The sequence below is a fragment of the Mchenga conophoros genome, linkage group LG13, assembly GCF_057382185.1.
Source record: "Mchenga conophoros isolate Kocher_MC1m ecotype Shallow Benthic linkage group LG13, M_conophoros_male_GT1.1, whole genome shotgun sequence".
Classification (NCBI taxonomy): Eukaryota; Metazoa; Chordata; class Actinopteri; order Cichliformes; family Cichlidae; genus Mchenga; species Mchenga conophoros.
The window spans coordinates 2,009,168-2,033,520 of NC_140538.1; the positions used below are offsets into that span (position 1 = coordinate 2,009,168).

The 24,353-nt window shown below is 50.6% G+C and overlaps 1 protein-coding gene across 2 annotated transcripts in view; it reads left to right on the forward strand.

Annotated features, from left to right (window-relative positions):
• psda (pleckstrin and Sec7 domain containing a) overlaps positions 1–24,353 on the forward strand; it is a 47,736-nt gene that overhangs the window by 1,443 nt on the left and 21,940 nt on the right. Inside the window, exons 2-10 of one of the 2 annotated variants that reach the window (XM_085295998.1) lie at positions 1,060–1,230; positions 1,324–1,980; positions 8,630–11,113; positions 11,521–11,623; positions 13,622–13,896; positions 13,974–14,242; positions 15,110–15,344; positions 15,421–15,680; positions 24,131–24,301. In XM_085295998.1, coding sequence (XP_085152124.1) covers positions 8,798–11,113; positions 11,521–11,623; positions 13,622–13,896; positions 13,974–14,242; positions 15,110–15,344; positions 15,421–15,680; positions 24,131–24,301 — 3,629 coding nt within the window. In that variant the 5' untranslated portion in view covers positions 1,060–1,230; positions 1,324–1,980; positions 8,630–8,797. The remainder of the gene's footprint in view (positions 1–1,059; positions 1,231–1,323; positions 1,981–8,629; positions 11,114–11,520; positions 11,624–13,621; positions 13,897–13,973; positions 14,243–15,109; positions 15,345–15,420; positions 15,681–24,130; positions 24,302–24,353) is intronic. The other variant, XM_085295996.1, reaches the window with a different exon arrangement.

Sequence of the window (24,353 nt, forward strand, 5' to 3'; positions counted from 1 at the left end):
TTTACCTGTAAAAACCAGACGTGCATCTTCAGTATGACTTTATTCTGAAAGGTGAAGTTATGTAAAAATCTACCACTTTTAAAATGTTACATTTCTACTGATAGTTTTTTTTAAAGACTTATGAGGAAATAATAATGTTGTAAGTGACTTGTTGTGGCCCACAGGCAGTAATCTTGGGAGCCCACAGTGAGAATCACTGACCTAAGGTTGGATTTTTATTTTCACGAGAGTGAATTTATTGAAACGAGAGAACGTTTGGAGTGCAGGAGGTGTGGGACCTGACAGCTGACGAGGCACTAATGAGTCCACGGGACGATGACGGGGCTTAAAGGTACAGCAGCGCGTCGTCAGCATAGCAGCGAATATCCTGTGTATCCTGGTCAGCAGTAGTCTAAGCACAGATGGCCTCCACGTGGCAGCCTGGTCAGGTGAACCACCTCAGCTGGGTCCTTCAGACGTGGAGGACTGAGCTGCACATCCTGTCTCCGCCCCTCAGCAGAAGCTCATTTCTGACACTTGCACCCGTCCTTCTGTCACCACCCTAAGCCCGTGGTCATAGATCAGGGTAGGAACGTGGTTCGACGAGTAGCCGGACAGCTTCGGCTTCACTCTCAGGTCATGGCTGTACGAGTCTGTCTGCTCAGCTGTTCCCTCACCCACGAGCAGAACCCAGAGATGCTCCCAAATAGGCAGCTGAGGACTCGGAGGTTCTCATTCTCATTACAGCTGCTTCGCATTGAGCTGCAAAACACCGCAGAGCGAGGCAAGACCACCCAGCCAGAAACCATCCTGCACCTTTGTTTTAAGAATGCGGAGCGATAATAAACAAGTTCCTCTGAAAGTGAGCTCTTGGAGGACGCCGTGCTTTACAGGAGAAAACGATTACACTGCTGTCGGTCTAAGCGGAGGCAGAGACGATGCTCAGGTCTACAAGAACGAGCACTCAACACACACCGAACTCGCTGATATCAGACAACAGGATCACTGTAGTGTGTCACGCAAAAGTAACTAATGCTGCAAAAACTCATGTTTAACTTATAATTGAACCTATGATTTCAGCTGTTACAAAAGACGTCGGCACCTCAAGAAGGTTTCAGGAAACGGGAGATTAAAAATGATGAATGATAACAGGAAAAAACAAGTGTATATTTTTGTGAGTTTGGGATATTCTTCATCCTGAAACTGGATCCAGAGTGGAGCCGACCAGCACTCCCAGCAGCTGCGACACAGGTAAGAGGACCCGTGCAGCTTGGCTCAGATTATTTTGCAGCTGCGTATTGAGTGAATCTGTAACCTTCTGCTTGTTGCTCCTTTGTTTCCCAGCTGTCTCCGCGAGTAACGTCCTCGCCTCGTCTCTGGAGGGGGTCGGCAGGAGAGACTCAAACAGGCCACGAATGTATAAACGTACCAGCTTGATGTGTGTATGTGCTGAGAGCACGGCACGTGGTCACTGGGCTGTCAGAAGAGCGCCCCCTGTGGAGCAGCTGCAGTTTTCCCCTGCAGGTGTACGCTGATGTAACGCAAAGAGTGATGAGGTCACAGGCTGTGGGCCGGTCCCGCTGCAGTGACGTGTGACATCACAGTTTAATCAGCCTGTAATTCTGCACATTATCCTGATACTGGACACCCCCCGCTCCCCGCACTCCCCCCACCTTTCCTAAGCTGCCATCTGTCACAGCTGCCCGTCATTGGCTGTGAAGGAGCTGGGTCTGCGGACGGCGGAGCGCCCGATTGGCTGGCAGACTGTCTGGAAGGAGGAGGGGTAGGCGGGGCGTCAGCTGATTACAGGAGATGGGAAGTAGAGGTGGAGGAAGACGAGGAAGAGGAGGAGCTGAGCGCAGTCTGTAAATCCACGATGAGCCGGCGCTGCTGCAGACAACAAGTGTTCAGAGAGGAAGAGGAGGCCGAAGGAGGATAAAACCAGCTGTAGCACGCAGAGAGGCGGGTTACCACGGCAACTGCCGCAGCGAGGACACACAGGTAAGGTTACAGCGGCAGGCGTGTGTGTGTACGTGTGGTTTTATGTGGTGGATTGAGCTGTGTGTGGTGGGAGGAGGAGGAGGGAATCCTATTAGCAGAGTCCAGGAAAAGAAGGACTAAGAGTGCTTATCACACACACACACACACACACACACACACACACACACACACACACACACACACACACACACTCTGACAGCATGTCAGGTATCTCACACTCTTTATATCTCAGGTATGAAGTAATCTGACCTTTCACTGCAGTAAAACTTTGTAAAAATACTCTGAAACAAGTAAAAGTACTTCGTGGTTAACTCTGGGAGGAGAGCTCAGGGTGTCTGAACGCTCCACAAACAAAGGCAGTTTGTACCACAGCAGCATGTAAGACACGATTATTGAACGCTCTCATCCATGTAGAGTCCAAAAAATCATTTTAAAGGTCATATTTCAAGGAGCTGCTGCAGTTATCAGGAGACTTTACCTCCCAGCGGACAGAAGCTTCCTCGGTTGGTCGATTAGTTCGTGTAATCGTGAGACTTTGGTTTTAACAGGAAGGAAGAACAGCAGCTCAAAGCCTGGTGGCTTCAGACAGAGTTCACAAAGAATGAACTTCTGTGAACTTTAACATATAATAATGTGCAAGAGATTTATTAAGCTGCAAACAGACATGAACTGCACAGTGCAGACACAAACAAGCTTTAGTGTGAGCAGCTGTCAGCTCTGTGAGGATCCTCAGGAAGACGTCTCCTCAGCTGAGGGCGGCTCTGCGGAGGCCCGTCCGTGACTGATGGTGTCCTGCTGTGTGGTGTCAGATCCAGGTGTGCTTTCTCTGCACTGACAGTGTGTTTGCATCGTTGTCATGCTGGAACAGGAAGCTGCTGTCAGTCAGATGTTCCCAGATGTTCCTGCGTGGTGGATCAGACTCTGTGATTCATCAGTTTATCAAAGATCTCCAACAGCTCTGACTGAGCTGCAGCTGAAACCATGACAGAGCCTCCACCCAGCTTCACAGATGGCTGCAGACTCCAGGTTGCCTTCATTAAGAACAGCTTCTCGATCAGCTGAAGGTCCAGATCATCTCTCAGGTCCTGTTCAGCTGCTGTCGAGTTTTTATGGCCTCCCACTTCCTCTTCTGTCCACTTTCCTCAGGGTTTTGAGGACACACTGACACCACGCTGAGATGTGCAGAGTTTCAGCTGACAGCTCTTTGGAATCACCGTGTTGGAGACAAAATCCTGTTTTCATGAGAAGCTGTGATATCGTTGGCATTTTTGACAGATTTGGTAAAGAAACTGGAACAGATGATGAGTTTGTGAGACAGGCTGATGCTAACTAACTGCACCTCTGCTCAGGTGTGCGGGATTCACTGTCATTCCTGTGAGAAAGCTCCCGTACAAGGACTGAACAGGAGAGGAAAAGCAGCCAATGTCCACAGAAGAACTTTAAGGAGCTTCAGGAAGCTCGAGAGCTGCTCAGCAGACCTGAGGGGTGGCTCAAGACTTTTGCACAGCTCTGTGTGGCACATTTGAACAGGCCTGGGAAACAAAGTCGTTTCCAGTCGTCTGGTTTAGAAACTATTGCTTGGCTGCTAAAAGTGTGGTTGGGGCCCCTTTGAGTGGCCGTTAGATAAAAGCGAGGGGGCGATAATAAAATCACCAAAACGGTTTGAAGGCAAAGTGAAACTAGCAGCAGTAATTATTCAAATATATGGAATCAGGAAGTCAAAGTTGGACCACGAACAGGTGAAACAGACAAATCCTTATCAATAATTATTGATCGGTGCACAGCAGCAGTTTAACACACGGCTGCAGTTAGAGAAGCAGAACAAAGTTGACCCCTGACCCTCGTCCTTTCCTCTCGGTCATCTCTGTGAGCGAGGATCGGCAGCGTCAGTGCAAGAGCGGCTGTAAACTGAGGTCAGAGTTCAGGAGCTGCTGCTGCTTTGTGTTTCCTCTGCAGCCAGACTTTTGTCAACGACAGCAGGAAGCAACGCTTGGAGCCTCTTTTACCTCCTCTGACCTTTGACCGGAGAGCTCAGGGTGAGGATCGCAGTCAGTGAGGAAGGACTCGCACGCGCTCGTGCTTCAAGTCGTTCCAGCTGAGAGCCGGCGACGTGTCGGGCGCTCGCAGCAGCTGCAGGAATTAAAGTCACGTTCTGCTTTTAATTGGCTGCAGATATAAAACTTTCCAGCTGCTAAATGCGAGCCAGGCGTCTGGAAAATGACTTCACAGAGACAGCAACAGTTTGCAGAGCTGCAGCTCACAGAGACCTTCTCAGTGACGCCGTCAGCGTGAGCGCCTCCTTCCATGCGTCGTTTGAACTTCAGTGTTTATGTCCTCTGAAGCACATGTGTGTCCAGGTCAGCGAGTCGGAGAACAGTGGGCTCCTCTCACTGTGACCACAAACCTGAAGCTCCGCCTCCTCAGAAAGTCTGTTAGTACATCTGCCTCACAGCAGCCACGTTATTGGCTGGATAAGATAAAAATTAGCTGAGGTGAAGCCGAATAGACGGCTGAGAGCTATGGCCGCCTGTGGTGCCGTCCACCTGTCAGTCAAAGAGGCCACGCCCCTAACAACACAGACTTTAATCCAGGTGAGCTATGAAAACATCCTCCCCTCGTACAGCTGTTATGAAGGAGGAAATGACCCACACACAGTCTGTGGATCAGGCTGTAAACATGTTTATGTCTGCTGTGAAGGTCTGTGGGGACGGACTCACTGCTGCCTCTGCTGGACCTCAGAGGAACTGCAGGTTTGGCACGAGTTGTGTACCTGTGATGATGTTGCTTATTAAAAGGAGCACCGCCCCCCTGGTCACACCTGTCCATGAAGCAGGTTTGGAGGGATGATCCAGTGTTTTTGTTCAGGACAGGAAGCTGATTGTCTTGAAGCTGCTGTAGTGCAGAGACGAGGCTTCAGCTTGATTTCTGCTGAGAAGGAAAGAAAATCGGATTGGCTGCAGTTCTGGAAGAACTGTGATTTCTTCAGGTGGACGTTAGAGGAACTGCAGATTTCACAGCGAAACCCATCTCACCGGATTCGTCCGGTGCTGGAGGTGATGAAAGTGGACGTGACGGTGATGAGGACTGATGCGTGAGCAGCAGAGGAGTCAGATTCAATAAAGGCAGAGAGCTGCTTAGAGAGGTTTGGGGGGCGCTTAAGCAGCTCTCTGATGTTCCTCTGCAGGAAAGACAAAGCGCCCTTTGATCGCGCTCCGAAGCAAAAACCTGACACGGCGTCCTGTAGCAGGTTACATCACTCAGGTGTCAGGATTATTTGGAGCTGATGCTCGTTGTGAAGACGAGAGTAGCAGTTTGTTACCAGAAACGCCGTCGCAAAAAGGACGAACCGCCGATCAGATTGTTATTAATGTGTTGATCGTTACAGCGCCGTCGCTTCTCTGTGGACGTGAACACGTCGGTGCAGAAACACGGGACCTGAGTATGACATAACCCGAGGGCAGCACTTACATCTGCTTAAAGCACTGCTGGACCCTGTCAGCCTCAGATGCAGGTTTTACCCTCTGATAGCTGTAAATGCCGCTGATCACGCCACGGAGTCGCTCTCCTCGCTCTCCTCGCCCTAAAGCATCATTCCTGCTCTCCGTTCATCACAGAGCAACGTCTTCCTGCTCTACAGTTTGATGTGGATTTGATGAGTTTGTCCTGTTTTCCTGTTCGTGGTGAACGTGTTTTAATAATGATCGGAACGCTCAGTTTTTTTCTACTCCTGGGTTTATATGATGTCATAGAGAGTGGGTATCTTGTATGGTCATCTCGGGACCAAAGGAGTCACCCACTGAGTTGGTAGCCATTGTGGAATTTCCACAGATTCATCTCAGAGGTCTGCAGGACATGAAAACTGCAGGTATAGATGTGATTAAAGTTCTCATTTTAAAAGGAGGCTTAAAAACACTCAGCTCCACTGATGGCTCCTCCCACCAGACCTCTGAGTGAACGCCATGGTAATTCTGACCGTGGACGCTTCTGTTCAGCCTGATTTAAGTAGCAGGCCACCGCTTTTATAAATCTCTGCTCTCAGACCTCCGGTTAGTGAGGGGCAGCCAGGAGAGGCGAGGAAGCACCGAGTTAAGACAAAGAAGGATTATTTTGAACCATGAATCATGCTAAGCTGCTGCGGTAGGAGCTAGAAACGAGCCGACAGGTCGCCTTGTTGTTTCTGAGAGGAGACGCGCACTGACTCGCATCTCAGCACCAACATCTGCTCCACATCCGCCGTGCTGCTCGTGCACGCCGCCGTGGCGCACGCTCTAAAGTTCACTCAGCAGAATAACAAAGTTCAGGTTCTTTGTTCTGGATCTACTCGAGATCAGGAGATCAGAGCAGCAACACTTTGTGTGTGTGTGTCATTTCCTCTGACAGAAACCAGCAAAACTGGTTTTTAAGCCGTTTCACACCCCCACACGTGCCAGCAAGGCGCACGATTGCAGGACGAACACGCACACGCGTGTGGAAGACGCTTGCAGGTGAACGCCGACGACACTGAAAGGGACCGAAATGACCTTTCGACCCTCTGCTCAGCACGTGTCACGCCTGATCAGCATCTCAAACGTCTCCTGTACGCCACTGTTTCCTGCAGCCTCTTGTGTTTTCATGTGACCTCTCCTCGTGATCTAAACTGCTGACCTACATCAGCGAGCAGCACAGAAGCTCAGATTTACTGTAAAATGTGGAACAGGTGAGCGGCGACGACACAGATAGGAGCTGTAAAAAGCCGAGAATAGAAGCACGAGCGGCCTCAGTGAGGTGGTTAAATGGAGCGTGATGGAAGGAGCGGGCTGTGTAAAACACGCCGGTCTGCGCAGACGTTCCTCCGGACACGCTCAGGAGGAGCGGTCACAGAGGTCACGGTGTGGCTGCCGACTCCTCACCTGAACACCCGTCAAGCTGCTTCTGCTCCTCCCTTTAACAGACGAGCTGAACTCACGTGTCAGTCGCAGCCTGCTCGCCCACGCGCTCCTGCCGCCCCGTTGGAGGACGGCCAAGGGCAAGAGAGCACATGTAGATACCAGAGAACTGAGAAGGGCAGCAGCTTGTCTTTCTCAGCTGATAATGAGCCACACTGCACAGCAAACACCTTCCTCACCCCTTTGATCGAAGGTTTCACTCCCAAGATCTCCCTGAGGCCACGCAGAGCCTCCTCACCCCTCAGCTCCTGTTTAGTCACAGTGACGTGCCGCACATCATCCTCACCGACCGACCAAACAAGTACATGTAAACTTTAAGACTTTGAGTTTTTCGCTCCAAACATTCAAACGCTCCTTCCTTCTACGATGAGCTCTGTGCATGAGCAGTAATCCTGTGACTGCTATAAACAGTTTATCACAGCGTTTTTCTTCTTCTAGATCTTTATGACATCGTACAGAGGGGATACCCCCATATGGTAATTTCAGAAGCCCCGCCCATGTGCTGTTGAAACGGGGGGTGGGGGTTAAACGGCCTACTTCAGACAGAGGATTATCTGAGGAGCTGAATTATGGCAACGTATGATATAAAGAACCTCAAATCATGCAAAGCTGTTGTGGTCGAATCCACATTTGGTGCTTCTGTAACCAAATTGTGAGCCAGAACCTAGAACCCCTCCAAGGTTCCCCCAGAACCTCCTGAAGGACTGAAACCATGAGCGTTTGGCGACGGTCTCCCTCGGAGTCGGCCTGGTGCACCCTGGAGGAGAGGAGCTGTTGTTTTGACAGCGTTGCTTTCATTTTTCTGTCCCTGAGGTTCGTGCTAGATAAAACCTCCTGTTGTGTTGCTCTCTGCCGGGTCTCCTCTTTGTGGGCCCGGCGTTCTTTGAAAAATGCATTTTAATCTCAAGGAAATGCTTCTAAAATAAAGTTTAAATATATATTTTTTAAAAAAAGAAGTGTGAGCGTTATCAGAGAATTTCCCGCTCTGAGTTTTTTCCTGACATTGTCTGAAATTCACTCGTTCTCATCCAGTTTCCACACATTCACCTTCCTAACCCACACTGTGGGGCTGGACTCTGCTTCTGATGACTAAAACATGAGGTGTTTGGTTTCTAGCAGTGAACCAGTCTGAGGACACTGTGACCTAAATACAGGATTGGGTGAGAACTGATGAAGCGTGAGGTCAAACATGATCATCAGCCTGAAGCTGTGCAGTTAGTGGGGTGGAAAACGTCTTTCTGTCACACTTTACATGCAAATTTCATGTGGTACAGTCGAAACCATATGATTGGTAGCTTCTAGTGACATCTGCAACTGTTATAGTTACATAATAACTACTTCCTGTTGATGATGATCATTCTGCGATGCTCAAAGCATTCACCCAGGAAAAGCCTCAAATTCAGTTTGTTTGTACTTTCTTGGTTTGGAAAAGATCTTTTTTTTCAGTCTCCAAGTTTTAGGAATGCTAGGTGTCTTTAACCTCTTAACATCCACTTTGTCGCTGTGGACCAATCCAGACTTGGAGCTAAGGGTTCGGCTTATGCCTAAACAAAACCCAACCCTGCAGAGGTTGGCCTAGTGGGTGAAGTGGATGATTTGATATCTTGAGGAAATGGAAGGTTTAAAACAGCAAAGCTTAAATGATCAAACCTTTATGGATTCAACCCTTGTAGAGGATAAACTGGAATATTAACTTTGAACTCTGTCTGTGTTTCTTGCTGCAGGTCGAAGAGAAGATGTGCAGCTGCAGGATGGAACTGGTACCCCAGTCCTGCCCCTCACCAAAGACTAGATGAATTCTGTGCTGGACACCAACAAGTCTAAGGACCTTTTGGACTTGTAGCACAGGTCCACAGCAGGGAACTCTGGAGCGTTTTAAAGGAAGGGCAGATATGTCCCAGGCCGGTAAGGTCCTCCACCTGTACGTCGAGGTGAGGTCTGTTGCTGAGGAGGAAGGTAAGGTGCCGGGCCGAGGAGATGATGGTTCCAGTCATCTGATGCTTCAATGTCCAGATGTTCTCCCTCACTCTCAGAGGAGCTCTGCCTACTCCAGCCGGAACCCCAGTCCGGATCTCTCTCCGATACAGCACCACATGGGGGGCGAGAACCACAGGTTGCCTCTCTCAAAGACCTCCTCCAGGCAGTCGGTCAACTTCCGGTCGAACGCCCAGCTTCAAGAAGATGCACTGCATGACAGGTTTGGGCAGTTACTTGAAGTCCTTACACCGGGAATGACCGTTCCACGCCACCACGGCTCACTTGGACACATCTGTTCCTCAGACATGGATCCCCACCAGAGGAGGGTGTTTATCTCACCATCATCAACATCCTCTGGGAGGCTGACTGTGCCCTCCACACCAGTCAGCGGTCGCAGGTACTGCGAGGTCCCAGGGGTGGAGGGCAATGAGGGCAGGAAATCCGTGGTGTCGTTTAGCTACATAGAGAAAGCAAACGTGCACAACACGGCCGCCCGCCGAAATTCTCTGTCTCATAATGAGCCGGACAGTCCTTTCAAGGAAATGGGAAGCAGGAAGGTGCTGCCCGCTCACCTTCGGAAGAGGCTCAGCGATCCAATGTCGTACAATGGTTACCTGTCACAGAGCCACACCTGCCCGGCTCAGAGTCCAGCCCCACGGGGCTCACCTTACCTGCAGAGAGCTAACCTGGACTCAGTGGCCAGAGGTGCCACCTACAGGGCCCTTGAGGAGTTTGGATCTCCAGAGCTTAAGCGCAGATTTGGAGGTCACCGATTTGAGAACAGCAGCCCCTCCCTGCCTCGGCATTATCAGCCTTCTCGCTGCCAGTCCTGGGGGGGCTCACCTGACCTGCCCCGCAGCACCCTCACCCTGCCGTGCAAGACCCAGCTCATGGAACTGGACAGGACCCTCTCCCGTAGTCCAGTGAACGGATTACCCAGAAGTCCTGCCTCCAACCATCTGTGTGCCCACACTAGCTGCTGGTCTTACTCTGCAGATCCAGCTGCTAAACTGCACTCCAATGGCCCGACTCAGAGCAAACCCAGGCCGTGGATGGGAGACGAGAGCCCTAGACACTCAAGTAAATTTCACCCACCGTTACCTGCAGGGAGGCCCACAGACATCCAGCATGAGGTTCAAACTAACGTATTACCTGCCAGCACTTCCTGCACACCTGGGACCTCTCATCACAGCGCCCGTAATGCTAACACTACCAACACCAGCCAAAAAGCCACAGACGGGATAGACAGCAGCTCAAGCAATAAGCTGAATTTAACCAGCAGGAGTCCCTACAGGTTGTCACGCTGCAGCAGAGCGAGTGACGCAGGCAGGAGGAGTGCCTCCCCATCCTCAAACCTCGATGTGGCTTCTAAGTTAGCTCTGGAGGCCAGCAGACTTTCCAGCATTTTTGCAGAGAGACGAACTCCGACTCCTCCTGAGTCTTTTCGGCCCGAGAGTCCCAAGACTGCACGGAAAGAATCACAACCGTACTCCGCCCTTTATGGACGGAGCTCTCCTGAGCTTTTACAGGTGGATCCCTGGAACCACAGCCGGAAAACTGACAAGGAAGTACCTCACACTAAACCAGGACGAATCTCCCCAGTCTCGTCACAGAAAGGCCTCTCCTCACCAGCATCGCCAGCCATGCCTGCTAGATTGTACCGTGCAGCTGCCTCTCAGTCACCTGAACTGGACCCACGGCAGAAACGGAGCGCATCACCTACTAAGGACATGTCCTCCCTGCACCGCTACCAGCCGCCACAGTACACCGGAGACCACAGGTCACCTGGCGTGGAGCGAAGACAGTACGATCACCTGTCTGAGAGATCACCCAGAGACAGCCCTGAAATCACCAGGAAACCTGTCTCCAGACCGACCGTGGAAGCTTTGCCTGTGAGCTGGACCTCCAGGCAGCAGGAGTGGATGGAGGACAGGAGCGAACTCAAAGAAAACTACCGTCAGGCACCTCCCAGAGTTTACGTTTCACACAAAGACGAGAGTCGTGAAAAGGATGGGGGCGATAAAGGGGTGAAGACATCGGGGCAGGAGCAGCAGAGGCTGGGTGTGGGCGTGACCAAGGATCAGACAGAGGACGTCCAGGACCACAGCGGCGGTGCCGGGCCGTCCTCTCACAGCTCCAGTGGAGTGACGGGGAGCCTGAGGGACAGTCTGTCCCCGGAGACCTCGAGCCAGTCGAGCCACGATACGGCAGACGGTGGCTCCGGGATGCAGGTCGGATGGATGGGAGGGGGAGGAGGGTGTGGTTGTGTAAGAGGAGGTCATCAAGTAGAGTGTGTGTTGAGTCAGTGAGCTCCAGTAAGTCGTCATCTTCACCTCGACTGCAATAAATCGATAATGAAAGCAAAGTAAAACTGCAGCTTTCACTTTGATTCAGCGACTTGTCTTTGTTTCCGTCGCGCACGTTTCCTCCCGCTGTGCTGAAACAGGACCGGCCTAACGTTTACATAATGATGATTTTTGCTTTAGACTGTCACAGCAATTAAAGCACAAAAGCTTCTGCACCAGCTCAAACTCTGCTTCTCTTTAATGTGTCAGCGAACGGCACGTATCCAACGCACCGCTGCTTCCTTCCCGTGTTTATAAACACATGTAAACATGCTACTTCCTGTCCGTTTCAGTCAGACGTCGGATCAGCAACAGCTCTGTCCTCCAGGTCGCAGAAGATCGCCCAGGCCAAGTGGGAGTTCCTGTTCGGAAGCCAGAAGAGCCGCTGCAGTAAAGGTGCGGTAGGCAGTTCCTACATGACCTTTGACCTCAGGTCCTACACCGTGGACCAAATCCGCATAAACTCTATCAGAAAGAAGCCGCTTCTGTCCATGTTGGGTCCAGACTCTGTTTCTCAGTATGGACGTGTTTATGTCAGCAGACACACATTATTATAAACTCTAACATCTGTAAATGTCAGATTAATTTTATTGCGTCCAGTCGTAGGACGACACACGACGCTCCACCAATGCATTCTTAGATTTCAATAATTCACTCAGTCAGCTAATTTCATGTCTCAGTTTCTCAGAGTGTAAACTGGAATATTAAACAGGTGGGAGCATGAGCACTGACACCTGGATGGGTTAAAACAGTAGTGTTGTTGGAGGTCACCTGCTGAGTGACGGTGTTGGTGGGCTTTCTGAAGCAGGCGGGGCGTCTGCAGGTAAATACCAGTGTTGATGGCGGCTCTTTACTAATGACTGTTTATGAAGCGCAGACGTGTGCAGCAGGTGTGTGTTTCTGGCATCACACTGTAAATGTTACAGCATATATAATTTAACAGCAGCCCTTAAGTGAAGCCACACCCACCTCTTCGTAGATACCACAGCAGGTAAATACGACCTTACAGGCTTTGTGTTCTTCCAACCGTCTGACAGCACCGATGCTGGGACTGCTCGTAGTGGTGCAGCAGCAGCAACAGTGTGCTGATGACCCGGAGTCTGTTTGCAGCAGGTTAAAGGGCCGTTCTGTCTTTTCTCTGCTGCTGTGGAGTAAACACGGAGCTCCCGGAGTTCCCAGCGTCTTCTAAGCCAATTAGCCGAAGCTGCAGCTTAACGTAAGCTCAGAGGGGTTTTACAGAGAGTACAACTGTGCTCACAGGTGCTGCTACACATCACCGCTTCCTGTTCTGTACGTTCTCACTTAAAACCGGGCGTCAGCCCTAAACGACACAGAACCGAGTCTTAAAGTTTGCGCTGGCGTGCTCTGAGCTGCAGCTCCGATCGTGTCGGTGTAACTCTGAGCTCAGAGGTCTTCTGTCCTGTTTGTCCAACAGGTCGTTGTAGACAGTTTGATATTGATAAAGTCAAGTCTCAACATGGAACACAGCTTATCTGGAGTCCTTCTGTGTATAAACTGATCTAATTTGTTTGCACTCGTACGTTTCTGTAGTGAAATATCAGAAACGGGTCCAAATCCAGGGTTTTAGTGCTGGTTCCTCTGTGTTAAACTTTATTCACACCATGATCCATCAAAGTTTCACGAGGATATCTGCTGGACTCAAACAGCTTATCCTTCACCACCGATCGAGGAGCGCAGGAGCAACCCTGGGTTTTTTAACCATTACAGCCATCCAACAGGCGCATCATTAGGAACAGCTACTTTTAACACTACTGATATTTACTCTGGACTCTGAGTTAACTTCAATAATTACTTCCTCCAAACCATCAACGTGTCTTTTAGACCCCATTCCTACAAAGCTGCTCAAAGACGTCCTGCCATTAATTAATGCTTCAGCCTTAAATACCAACCTATCTCTAATGATCAGCTATGTACCACAGGCCTTCAAGCTGGCTGCAGTTACACCTTTACTCAAAAAGCATCTCTAGACCCAGCAGTCTTAGCTAATTACAGGCCAATCTCCAACCAGATCTCTGCCTCTTTTAAACAGCATGTCTGTATCCTGTAACCGGGTTGAGTTGAGCAAAGGACGACCGGATGCAGAACCTCGTTCTGAGGTTACATCCAGTTAAAACGCCGTTTTTCCTTCCCGCTGTCGCTAAGTGTTTGCTCACATGGCGTTGTTGATTGTTGGGGTTTCTCTGTGTTATTGCAGGTCAGTACTTTGCAATATGAACACCTTGAAGTTGCCTCTAAGATTTGGTAATAAACTAGAATTGGATAAAAATAACAGAAAACTGGGGACCAATCAGAGTTTAGCTTCAACACTTCGTAGGACCTGTTTTGTGCTCTTTGACACTTGGCGTTATGAACATCTGCTTTTTCCTCCCGTAGACGCTCCGTCCACGACGCCTCCGACCAGCAGCTCGCCCAGTCCCACCCCACCCTCTTCCCTCCATCTGAAACCAGCCAATCAGAGGAGGGGGCGGGAAACCGAGGGACAAAAGCTGTCTCATCACGAGGTCCAGCAGATCGAGGTGGAACTGGTGACCGCCGACCCTCGAGGCTCCTCCCCCAAGACTGGCATCATCCGGCGAACCCTCAAATACTCGGAGACGGACCTGGACGCCGTGCCTCTGCGCTGCTACCGTGAGACCGACCTGGACGAGGTGCGTGCGCCTCCACCTGTTTGCATCTCACCTGGTTCCTTTTAAAATACGTTATCATCATCTCTCGTATGGTGTAGGTAATGCGGGCGGAGGCAGCCGAGGAGGCGGACTCGGCCTTCGGGAGTAACCGCAGTGTCCTCGGAAACTCCAATTTTAACCCCGCTGACCCCTCCCCAAAATCTCGCCCAGGTGGAAGGAAGGAGGTTGATGGGGAGGAGGAGGAAGACGAGGAAGATGAGGAAGAAGGAGGAGTGGTGAGCTGGGCCAGCGTCAGGATGCAGGGAGACCGACAGAGACAGAAAGCCATGAAGGAGGAGGAGGAGGTGCTCAGCCTGCTGCTGAAGGGGTGAGAGGGCGAGGAAAGGGGCTGCGGGGGAGGGGGGGTGAGCTTTAGTGAAGCAGCTTGTTTCATAGTCGAGCTGTTAGAGTAACTGATTACTCAAAGACTTGGCGATGTAAGCTCAGATTGTTGTTTTCAGGCTTGTTTGCATCGAGCTCATTTACACCACAAACCCTCGAAGCTTTACTGAACTCTGCTTTTCTCTCTTCTGCAGCCGCTGCATCGCTTTTACTCCAGTCTGCTGTCTGTTTGCACACGGCTGCATTTACCTGTACAAATATGCACGTTTTCTGTTTATTGGCTGCGTTATAAACTTTATAAACTACGACTTTCATCAGGGTTTCTGCTCATGTTCAAAGCTCCGCCCTGCCTGCGTGAATAATCACACGAGACGCTGCTACACAGAAATGAAGGATTTATTATCCGACAACCACAAAAGTTGTGTTCAGCTGTAAATCCTGGAAGAAGCTTTTCTCCTGTCAGATTAAACATAACAGTAAAGTCCTGACTTCCTGTATCTTACTTTTCTGGCCTATGACAGGCCACGTTTTAAAATGTCACGCAGTGGGCCGTTTCTGGCCCGCAGGCCGTCTATTTGACCCCCCTGCTTTATATTCAGAGCTGCAGCTGAGGAAGAAGGGCTGCCTGTGTAGGAGGCAGTCGTCTCTCCTGCTTCTTTCATCCTCTTTAACGCACATGCGTGTAAACTGAGAGGCCGTGTGCAGGCTTTTCCTCCTCAGATTCCTCCCGCTCGGCTTTTTAAACTTTTCTTTGATCCCAGTTGGGTCTGATGAGGAGACTCGGCGTGAGCGTCTGAAAGCCAGGATTAAACACGCAGTCAGGCTTTAACACGGTTTAACTCTTCTTCCTCAGGTCGCCCGAGTCCTCCGACAGCCACGGGGGCCTCAAGTCTCCGATCTCCATCGGCAGCCCCCGCCGACCTTCCGACAGCAACCTGGACTCCTTCAGCCGCCACTTCGAGAGCATCATGGAGTCCCACCGGGCCAAGGGCACGTCGTACAGCAGCCTGGACAGCGTGGACCTGCTGACCTCGGGATCCACGTCCGTATTCACCTTCGACCTCCCCACCCTCACGCCAGAGATCCAGGTAGGACGCAGAAAGGAGGCGGGTCGCGGCTTCCTGTGCGCAGCAGGACATAACGCTGTCTCGTCTGTGTGTTCAGAGTCAGATCTGCGAGAGCGCCAAGCAGATTATCGAGCTCAGCTTCGCCCCGCTGGCCCGTCCGGACCCGTCCGCCGCCTCTGAAACGTCTCGCTCCGAACTTGCACTCTGCGCCTCGGGGGCGGGGCTCCGAGGAGGCTCCAAGGACGACGGCGGCCCTCCGGTCAGGTCCAAGTCGGAGAGAGAGTCGTGGCGTCGCTCCATCCTCAAAGACGGCTTCAGGAAGGCGAGCTCGACACCAGCGCTCCACAGCAGCATCAGGTGAGTCGGAGCGCTCGCTCGTTCTGCGGCCGACCAGACGAGGAGACGAGCTCCTGGTTAGTGTGTGTGTGTGTGTGTGTGTGTGTGTGTGTGTGTGTGTGTGTGTGTGTGTGTGTGTGTGTGTGTGTGTTGTAGCACTTTCTGGATGCTGTGCAAACGTGATCTGCAGATTAAAGTGATGAGAGCTGAAAACTGCTGCAGGGACTCAGATCAGCCACAAGGTGGCAGCACAGCTCTGTGTGTGTGTGTGTGTGTGTGTGTGTGTGTGTGTGTGTGTGTGTGTGTGTGTGTGTGTGTGTGTGTGTGTCATACAGATGGAGAGTGCAGACATTTGCTCGGCTCTGTTTGGCGCTTTGCTGAGTCGGGACATTTTTCCGTTTCTTTTTTTAACCCTCTGGCTCTGCAGCTGTTTTTAACCTCGTTTTATTTTCCTCCAGTTAATCCTCAGATTAAAAGCCTAAAAAACCAGCAGCAGCTTTCAGCCTCGTTCACCTCACGCACTTCACTTAATGAGGCACGAGGTGAGCTGAACTAAACTATGAATTTAAGTTTGATGGCCGAGTCGTGGTTGTTGAGAAATAGTCGATTTGTGTTATTGGCGGCTCGTGTTTCTGTGTTGAACCTCGGCTCAGCTTCGTACAAACATCATGAAACCGTCATTTTAAAGTCGTGTAACAGCCATCTGAGCAGCTGGAAACACTTTTCAGGCTTTTTGCATTAAATTTCTTAAGTTTCAGTTTGTTTTATATGAATTTTCACAGTCAGACGTATGAGGTCACAAAATAAGAAATATTGAGACAGAGACAGTAAATATCACCAAACATGAGGGACATCAAATGTTTCATTAAATAAACAAAATCCCCAAACGTCTCACGCACCACCGCCCTGAGATCATGCTAAATCAGCTGAAAAATCATCCTCTCGATAAAGCTCGCTGCAGAGCGAGCTCACAGCTCGATAGCAACAAAGAAACAGGAAGTCAGTGGCTATTTTGTGATATTATTAAAGGATAACGTGTGGCGTGATTGCTCAGGTCACCTGACAGCAGCGGCTCGACTCAGCGCTGCAGCTGCTTTTCCTCTGGTTGCTGCTGCCTGCAGGGGTGATGGTTGAACTTCTGTCCATGCAGCATGCAACACGCACAGCTCGACCCGACTGAGTCGCAGGCTGACTGCAGGCTGCTCCCACAGGACGATGAGCGACACGTTTCCACGGCGCTCTCCTTTGCTCCGTGCTCTGCGTGGAGAACAAAGATGGCGTATTTGATGCTCGCCGAGCGGTTTTGGTTGCACATCCTCTCGTGCTCCACTTCCAGCTTTATACGGTTACTTTCCTTTAAACCAAACCACGGCGGTCACATGACGCGGGTCCCATCAGCTGATGGAGTGTGGTCAGCTGAAGCGTGTCCCGCTGCATCCATTGTGTTGCAGCAGTGCATCCCTCTAAACCAGTTCAGCACTTGATGCATTAAACTCATCCTGACAGCTGATGTTTCATTTGTTTATCAGGATGATTAATAAGGCAAAAACAAACAGATTTGATTAGACCAGCATCACCTGCCTCCACCACCTCCTGTCCCAGCATGCTGCTCTGTTACACCGCCTCTCTGCGTGTCCTCCTTCACTGCTCCCTCTTCTCCTCCCTCCTCCCTCCTCTGCACATGCTCAGACAGTCTCAGCCTCTGTGGCTCTGAGCGGTCTGAACATCTGAACACCTTCATCTTTAAACCTTCTCGTTCTCTCTTTGTCTCGCTTCCACCGACTTTCCTTCATCTTCTCTCCAGAGCACGCCTCCACCTCTCCAGGCTCTCCTCCGCCCGCTCTCGCTGCAGATCGCAGTGTTGTCTGCAGACTCCTGCCTGACGTCACCTGTCAGTCTGTTCGTCAGCGCTGCAGACAGGAAGGAGCTCAGAGCAGATCCCTGATGTAATCCCACCCCCACCTGTCACTCCTGCTCCACACCTCGGTCCTCGTGTCCTGCACCACCCTCACGTACTTCCTCTCTCTGCAGCCAATCATCTGCTTCCTCCTGACCTTAAACATCACATGTTACCGTCACGTTTGCTTTAATTACAACTTACCAAAATACAACATCTGACTGTTGCCGTGTCCGTACCCGCATCGTTGCAGCTCACTCTAATTTTGCAGATTTCCTGCAGATCTTCACAGTTTCACACGTTCACCTGCTTTGGGCTGCTTGAACCACTCATTTTACTTTTTAACAAATGATAAAACATTTCATTTCCTGCTCAGTTTATTTTGACTAAGCGTCATTTGCAGTTGCTGTTTGTGTTGGCTGCAGCACGGCTGTTAAATTGAACCGTTAGTTCTATTTTTCTCCAGATTAGTTGAGCTAATCTGCCCACGTGCAGCTCGGCTCCTGAAGGATTACGACCTGGAGCGTTTGTATTCCTGCTCGGGCTCCAGCGGAGTGCAGGATAACAGCATTCAGGTGGAAATGAGCAGAATATGGATTTAAATTCTGGGGCGGGATAAAATCGGGTAGCTCGCTCCCGCCCGTTGTTGGCTTCAGCGGAAGAATTCGTACGTTTTCTTGCTTTCGTGTTGTTGAAACGTCGCTCTGCTCACGAACACGTTCAAACATCTGAGGAGTAAAATGGAAACAGCCGGCCTGCTGCTGGGAGCTTTCCCAGCACGAGCTGGAGGAGCTCGCCGTTTTCCTTCTTGGCCTCGCGCCACGGCTTCTGCTGGGTGTGGACGAATTCAGACGCAGTCAAAAACTTTATTGTTCTCAGCAGAAACTCACATCGCGCTGCAGCGAGCGAGGAATTCAGACTTGGACATGAAAACAGGATCACGGCCGAAGCTTCGTATCCTTGTCCCCGCTCATCGAGTCCAGGCGCCTTCACGCTCACATGCGCGAAGGACCTCTGTGCGTCGTATCCTAAGAGGACATGATGCATTCCAGCACTACAGCCCCCGCCCCCCTGCCCCCCGCCATAAATCTAATCCTAATCTGCAGCTTCAAACAGCCTCATGTGGGAGGTCTGTCCTCACAGGGATAGGTGTAAAAACACACACACACACACACACACACACACACACACACACACATCAGCCTATAGATGGAAATTCCAGATGGGTTCAGGAAGGGTGGAAGTAAAGACCTCCCACTCCTGTCTGAAAACTAGAAACAGTCTGAAATGTTTTCAGTAAAGCCTCCTCCTCCTCCTCCTCCTCCTCCTCCTCGATGTCATTCATGTGGATGTTTTCCATCTGTTGTTTGTGTGTTCAGACCTTTGACCTCTGACCTGCTTCCCCTCGGTTCGTGGTGATGCTTCTGCCGTGGAGCTACGTCCCTTGCTGTTACTGTGAGCTGAAACACATTCGTGTGCGGCTGTAAATACTCTGAGTTGTGTGTCTTCAGATGGATTCTGATAACCGTGGTGCAGAGCGGCGGCTGCACGCTCTTTTCAACGACTCTACGATCAACTTTCAGCTGGAAGGTTTAAAGATGTGATGTGGGTCGAGCGCAGCAGCAGGCTGTGCACAGATGTAGCCTCACAGTGTGACCTGCTGTTTAAACACTTCCACCAATCAGAGCCGTCGCTGTTTCGGTTTGTGTGCAGTGTAGTCGTGTTTCTGCGACGTTGTGAATAAAACGCACTTTAGTTGAAGCGAGGCTGACGTGGTGCAGACGAGTGATGGTTACAGGGTCGTGGCTCATATTGAAGATGTGTGAGCAGCGTTTGGACGAGGTGTAGCTTCTGGCCCCGCCCCGCCGAGCTCTGCATGAGTGACACACACACTGTATGTGTGTGTGTATATAAATGCTGTACTGAGTTCAGTTTAATGAGTAAATTCTGAATTTATCTTATTCATGTGAACATTAAAGACAAGTTGCTGCTCGCGCTCAGCTGAAATCCTCATGTTCCAAGTTTCTCCTTAAGCTTTCAGTCACGTTCATGCGGCGCCTCGATGAGGCTGAAGTTTATCGAGCCGCTGAAAACTTCCAGGATGGTGAGACGAGACAAAGAGAGGAAGAGGGGAAGGAGAGGACAGAGGGGGGAGGGCGAGGAGCCGAGGAGGAGGAGGGGCGTCCTGGGTCAAACGGGGGAGGAAGCGCATACCTCCTTCCCCTCAGTGCTGGAAAATAAGCCAGCTGATGGACGAGAGAGGCAGCACGAGGAGACGGGCCAGCGGAGAGGAGAAAGAGGGAAAGTTGTGAAGAGGAGCCGCGCCGAGGTTTCAAAAGTGTGGAAGAAAGAAGAGGAGGACTGGAAGCTGCTGCTGGAGGATTTCCTTACCGAGGCGCCGAATGAAGGGGAGAACTGGGAGCAGATGATGTCATAGCTTAATGATGTCATCAGATTAACGTGTGGGTGACGTCGCTCCGTTTCCCTCGACAACAGCTCGGCGTGGTTCGGAGGCGTCGATGTGGATGTTGTTTGATCGACGGCTGCTCTCTCACAGGCTCTGTGTGAGAGTGGGCGGGGCCGTGTCGTAATGGCGAGATACATCCTGTGCTGGGGGGGCGGGGCTCTGGAGGACAGGTACATGTATGCCTCGCCCTACCCGGCTGTGTACAGGTGAGGTTAAAGCTTCCTGTGTCTGAAACATGAGATCAGTGATGTCATTGATCTGTAAATATGTCAGCAGGGAATTTATCCTTTTAAATTTATTATTTATTAATTTGTTATTGACAAAAATGACAAAGTTAAATGTTGTCAGCAGGAAACAACACCACAGCATAAGGTCAAAGAGATGATCTGTTCTGGTGTGTGATTGGTCTCCGGCTGTTTTTGAGTGATGCTGAGGTTTAAAACCAGTGCGTGCAGATGCCAAACCCTGCAGTTCCTCTACCGTCCAGCAGGGGCAGCAGCGAGTCAGTCCCCACGGACTCCCATGTTAAAACTGGTACACGAACTGTTATTGGCTCTGTAGATAACAATGGCTCGCATTATTAGGGGCGTGGCCTCTTTGAGCTGCTAGGTGTCTGCTAGCTTCACCTGAGCTGGAGGTGTTTGCGGAGTGCACAGTGAGATGTGAGGATTTGATTTGGATGTTGCTAATTCGCAGACTTCCGTGTCTGAGCGAAGCTCCCATACAGTCTGTGGCTGCTAGCGTCCGTCTACCAGAAGCTTCATATCGCCCGTCTTTCACATAAACACAGATTTATTCTAGCGTCGCAAACGAAAACACCGGCAGCGCTGCAGAAATGGATACCACTGTAGAGTTACGCCCTCCCTGAGCCTGCTTCTTCCTGTCAGTTTTTCCTTCCTGCTGTCACCAAATGTGTGCTGATAGTCTGTTATTGCAGGTCTTTACCTCACTGTATAAAGCACCTTGAGGTGACTGCTGTTGTGATTTGAGCTACAGAAAAAAAGTGAACGAGAATCAGCTGAGTCTTGGGTCTTGTTGTGATTGGTGAACTGTTTTCATGAGTGGAAGTTGTTTCAAAGACGTCGTGAGCTGCAGTTTATCTGTAAAACCAACAGCGGCCTGTTAAAAATGTTCACTGAGGGTAAGCTCAGTCTGTCGATGACTTTCTGAACTTGTGCGGTTGTGCAGAGAGGGATCTGGGCTGGCCTGCTGTTACACGCCCCTCAGTCCTGTCGCCGTCTCCCAGGACTTCAGCCTGGTCGTTTTTTTTGTTCCACTGATGCAACTCTGTGAAACGTCCCCACGCCGTCGCCGCGCGCTCTCCGCAGCAGTGTGTGTCAGGGTACACGAGGAGAGGAAGGAGGCTGGGAGGAGACGCGTGCCGTCCGCCCGCCAGTTTTAACCTCTGCTCAGCCGTTACCGTGCAGCACGCCTTCCTCTGTATTTTCACTCGTTCTGATTCAGTTCTTTCATAATGTGGGCTGTTTGTTTGATTCACAGGAGATTTCACATATAAATAAAAAAGAGGCGGTGCGGGACTCGGGCGTCACGTACCGAGTTTACAGTACAGCTGCTGGTACCAGCCAGCCCAGCAGGAGGCGCTCTTAGGAAACCTGCCCGGTAACTGCAGGTCAGGCTGGAGCTTTACATTCAGTTACAAGTAAAACGACTGTTTAGCTACAGTGTTGCGTTGGGATTTGCTTCATGGCGCGCTGTTGTCCGTCAGTTTGGTTCAGCTGACGTGACAGATGAAGCTTTGATCTGAGCTCGAGTCACCTGTGGACGGATTGATTTTGGCCCAGCAGGAGAAGAATCCTTTCATTCCCACATTTATTTTATTGACTGAAACTTTCTGTGTGCCGTCCCGGCTAGAGCTGAACCGACAGTTTACTTTAACCCCGTGAGCAGCGGTCACCACCAAAGATGGCGCCGTGGATGTCCTGATGGTCGGACGCTGTGGTGGGCGGGGTTTTGGGGCACGTCCGGGCTGTGGCACCTCGGTCCTTGTTGCTGAACTGAAGTTTCTTAACTGAACTAAAGAGCGAGTGAGCTGTTGGCGACGGGGACACACGGCTGAGAAGCAAAGGGGTGTGTTTGATATGTGACGCATCATCGTGATGGTTTAAAACCAGTCAGCTGAGTCGCTTTAAGGACTTCAGGACATTTCTAACACGGACTCAGGCTCTCGTGCACCGTACGTTCAGTTTTTATTCGTGTTTCACTAAAATGTGTTTTCACATCTATTTTAACCTGGATGTTAAAACCCTAAAAACACTAAAACTGTGGATTTGACACAGTGTGGTTTTAGAAACTTCACATTATGGAACCAAAACAAACCGGTGCTTGTGTGATGTGCTGCACGCACTGACCATCAGCCAGTCTGATATATGAAAGCTTTGCAAACTGCGGCCCACTCTGCCGTTTGTGTGTGCAGGTTAAAGGCAGACCGTCCTTGGACTTTACAAAGTTTTCCTTCAATCAAAGAAACCTAAATGTTCACATTAAAAGTCACTCGGAGCGCTCAAAGGTTTATTCTAGTAAAGCTCTCATTCCTCAGATGTTGGTTTCAGTCACAAAAGCTAACTTGCAGCTCGTGCAGCCTCTCAGTGTTTTGTGTGAACTATGTAGGACACTGAGGCTTTTCCTGCAACACATCTTTTTAGGAGTCCCTTCCCGATGCTGTGAGTGCCTTTGGTCCAGTCTTCACAGCCTGGGTTTGAATTCGTGAGGGCGTGACCTTCACTCCTTTAACAGCCTGACGTGAGCCTCAGGTTTATCTCTCAGGGTGCTGATGGAGGAGTTCGTCGCATGTTTCTGGGCTTGCTTCGGTTTTCCTGTTAAACTGTGTGATCTGACTCAGCAGGAACTCTGCTCTGCTCTGAGGCTTCGCTCCGCATCGCTTCAAACAGACTCCATAATGAACCTTTCTGCGATTTTTACTGGGTCCAGACGTTCCTGCTGAATAAAAGTCCCTGCAGGCAGAGGATCTCCTCTGGAGTTTGCAGGAAGTTTGCTGTTTTAACTTTCCAGCTGAGCATCCATTATAGATCAAGCGCTGGATTCGTGGTGAGGCCTGAGCGGGACATGTGACGGCTGAGCTGTTTTTACCTCCGTCTGAGGAAAGCCTCACGCTTTCACTGAGGTGTCTCATCGTCCTCGGGTTACAGGACGACGTTTGGGTTTGTTTCAGACTGATTGAGGATAAAGTCTGGCACATGTTGCCATGGCAGTGTTTCCAAACCGGATCACTAAATCTGGACGGGTTTGATGACCACGTCTGGACGCGAGGCTAAGCTATTGGCTGCATGTTAGCATCGCTCAGACACAGATATCTGCTAATCAGTAACATCCAAATCAAATTTCACTGTGCAGCCCAACTGAAGCTCCGCCTCCTCACACAGTCTGTACAGTAGCCTCACAGCAGCCATATTATTGGTCACATGATGTCATTAAAAAAGCTCCAACAGTATAAACACAATGCAGAGGTCCAGTTCAGGTGAAGCTAGCACACAGCTAGCAGCTACAGCTGCCTGTCAGTCAAAGAGGCCACGCCCCTGATGGTGCAAACTCGCTGGGCCGTTGTTACTACAGAGACGAGCAGTTTGTGTATCAGCCTGTAAACGTGTTTGTCTGTGGGGACTGACTCACTGCTGCCTCTGCTGGACACCAGAGGGACTGCAGTCTCCTTTTTAACGAGTAATCATATAATGCGCTCAGAAACATTTTGAGGACCGTAAACGTGCGTCATTCTGAACTGTGAACCAGTCGGTCTGTGAGCTGTTTGTAGACGCTTTCCATCGGCGCTGCTTTGGGGTCTGCATGTGGGCTTTGTTGACATGAACACAAACACTGATTAACAGCAGGCTAACTCTTTAAACCTGGGCTCCGAGAGCCTCATGTTCGTGTCGGCTGGCTGTCACTCAGCGCCTGTTTGTGGTTTGGTTGTTGTGGTGTGAGTCTGACTGACACGCCCTGGAAAATAACAGCGTTTCTGCCTTTCTCTGCATTCCTGCTTTCCTCCCGTCCGGCCTTTCGTTTTCGAGCTTTCTGTCTTGTTTTTTCGCTCTGCTGCTCGGTGACTCATTGTTCTAAGCCTCTCTGTCTCAGCTGGTGGATCAAACCAGTCTCAGCTCAGATGGGGGGAGCGCCAGGTGTCCAGATTGGGCCTGATGAAAAATGGAAATGGACGTTTTCAACAACAAGGATCTGGGCGTGCATCCTAATGCTGTCATCCATCTCCACCTGGTATGGAAACAGAGAATCTGCACGTCACAGGAGGTCATTTACATTTAAGTTCTCAAAGTTTTCAATATCCCCCTTCCTGCTGTAG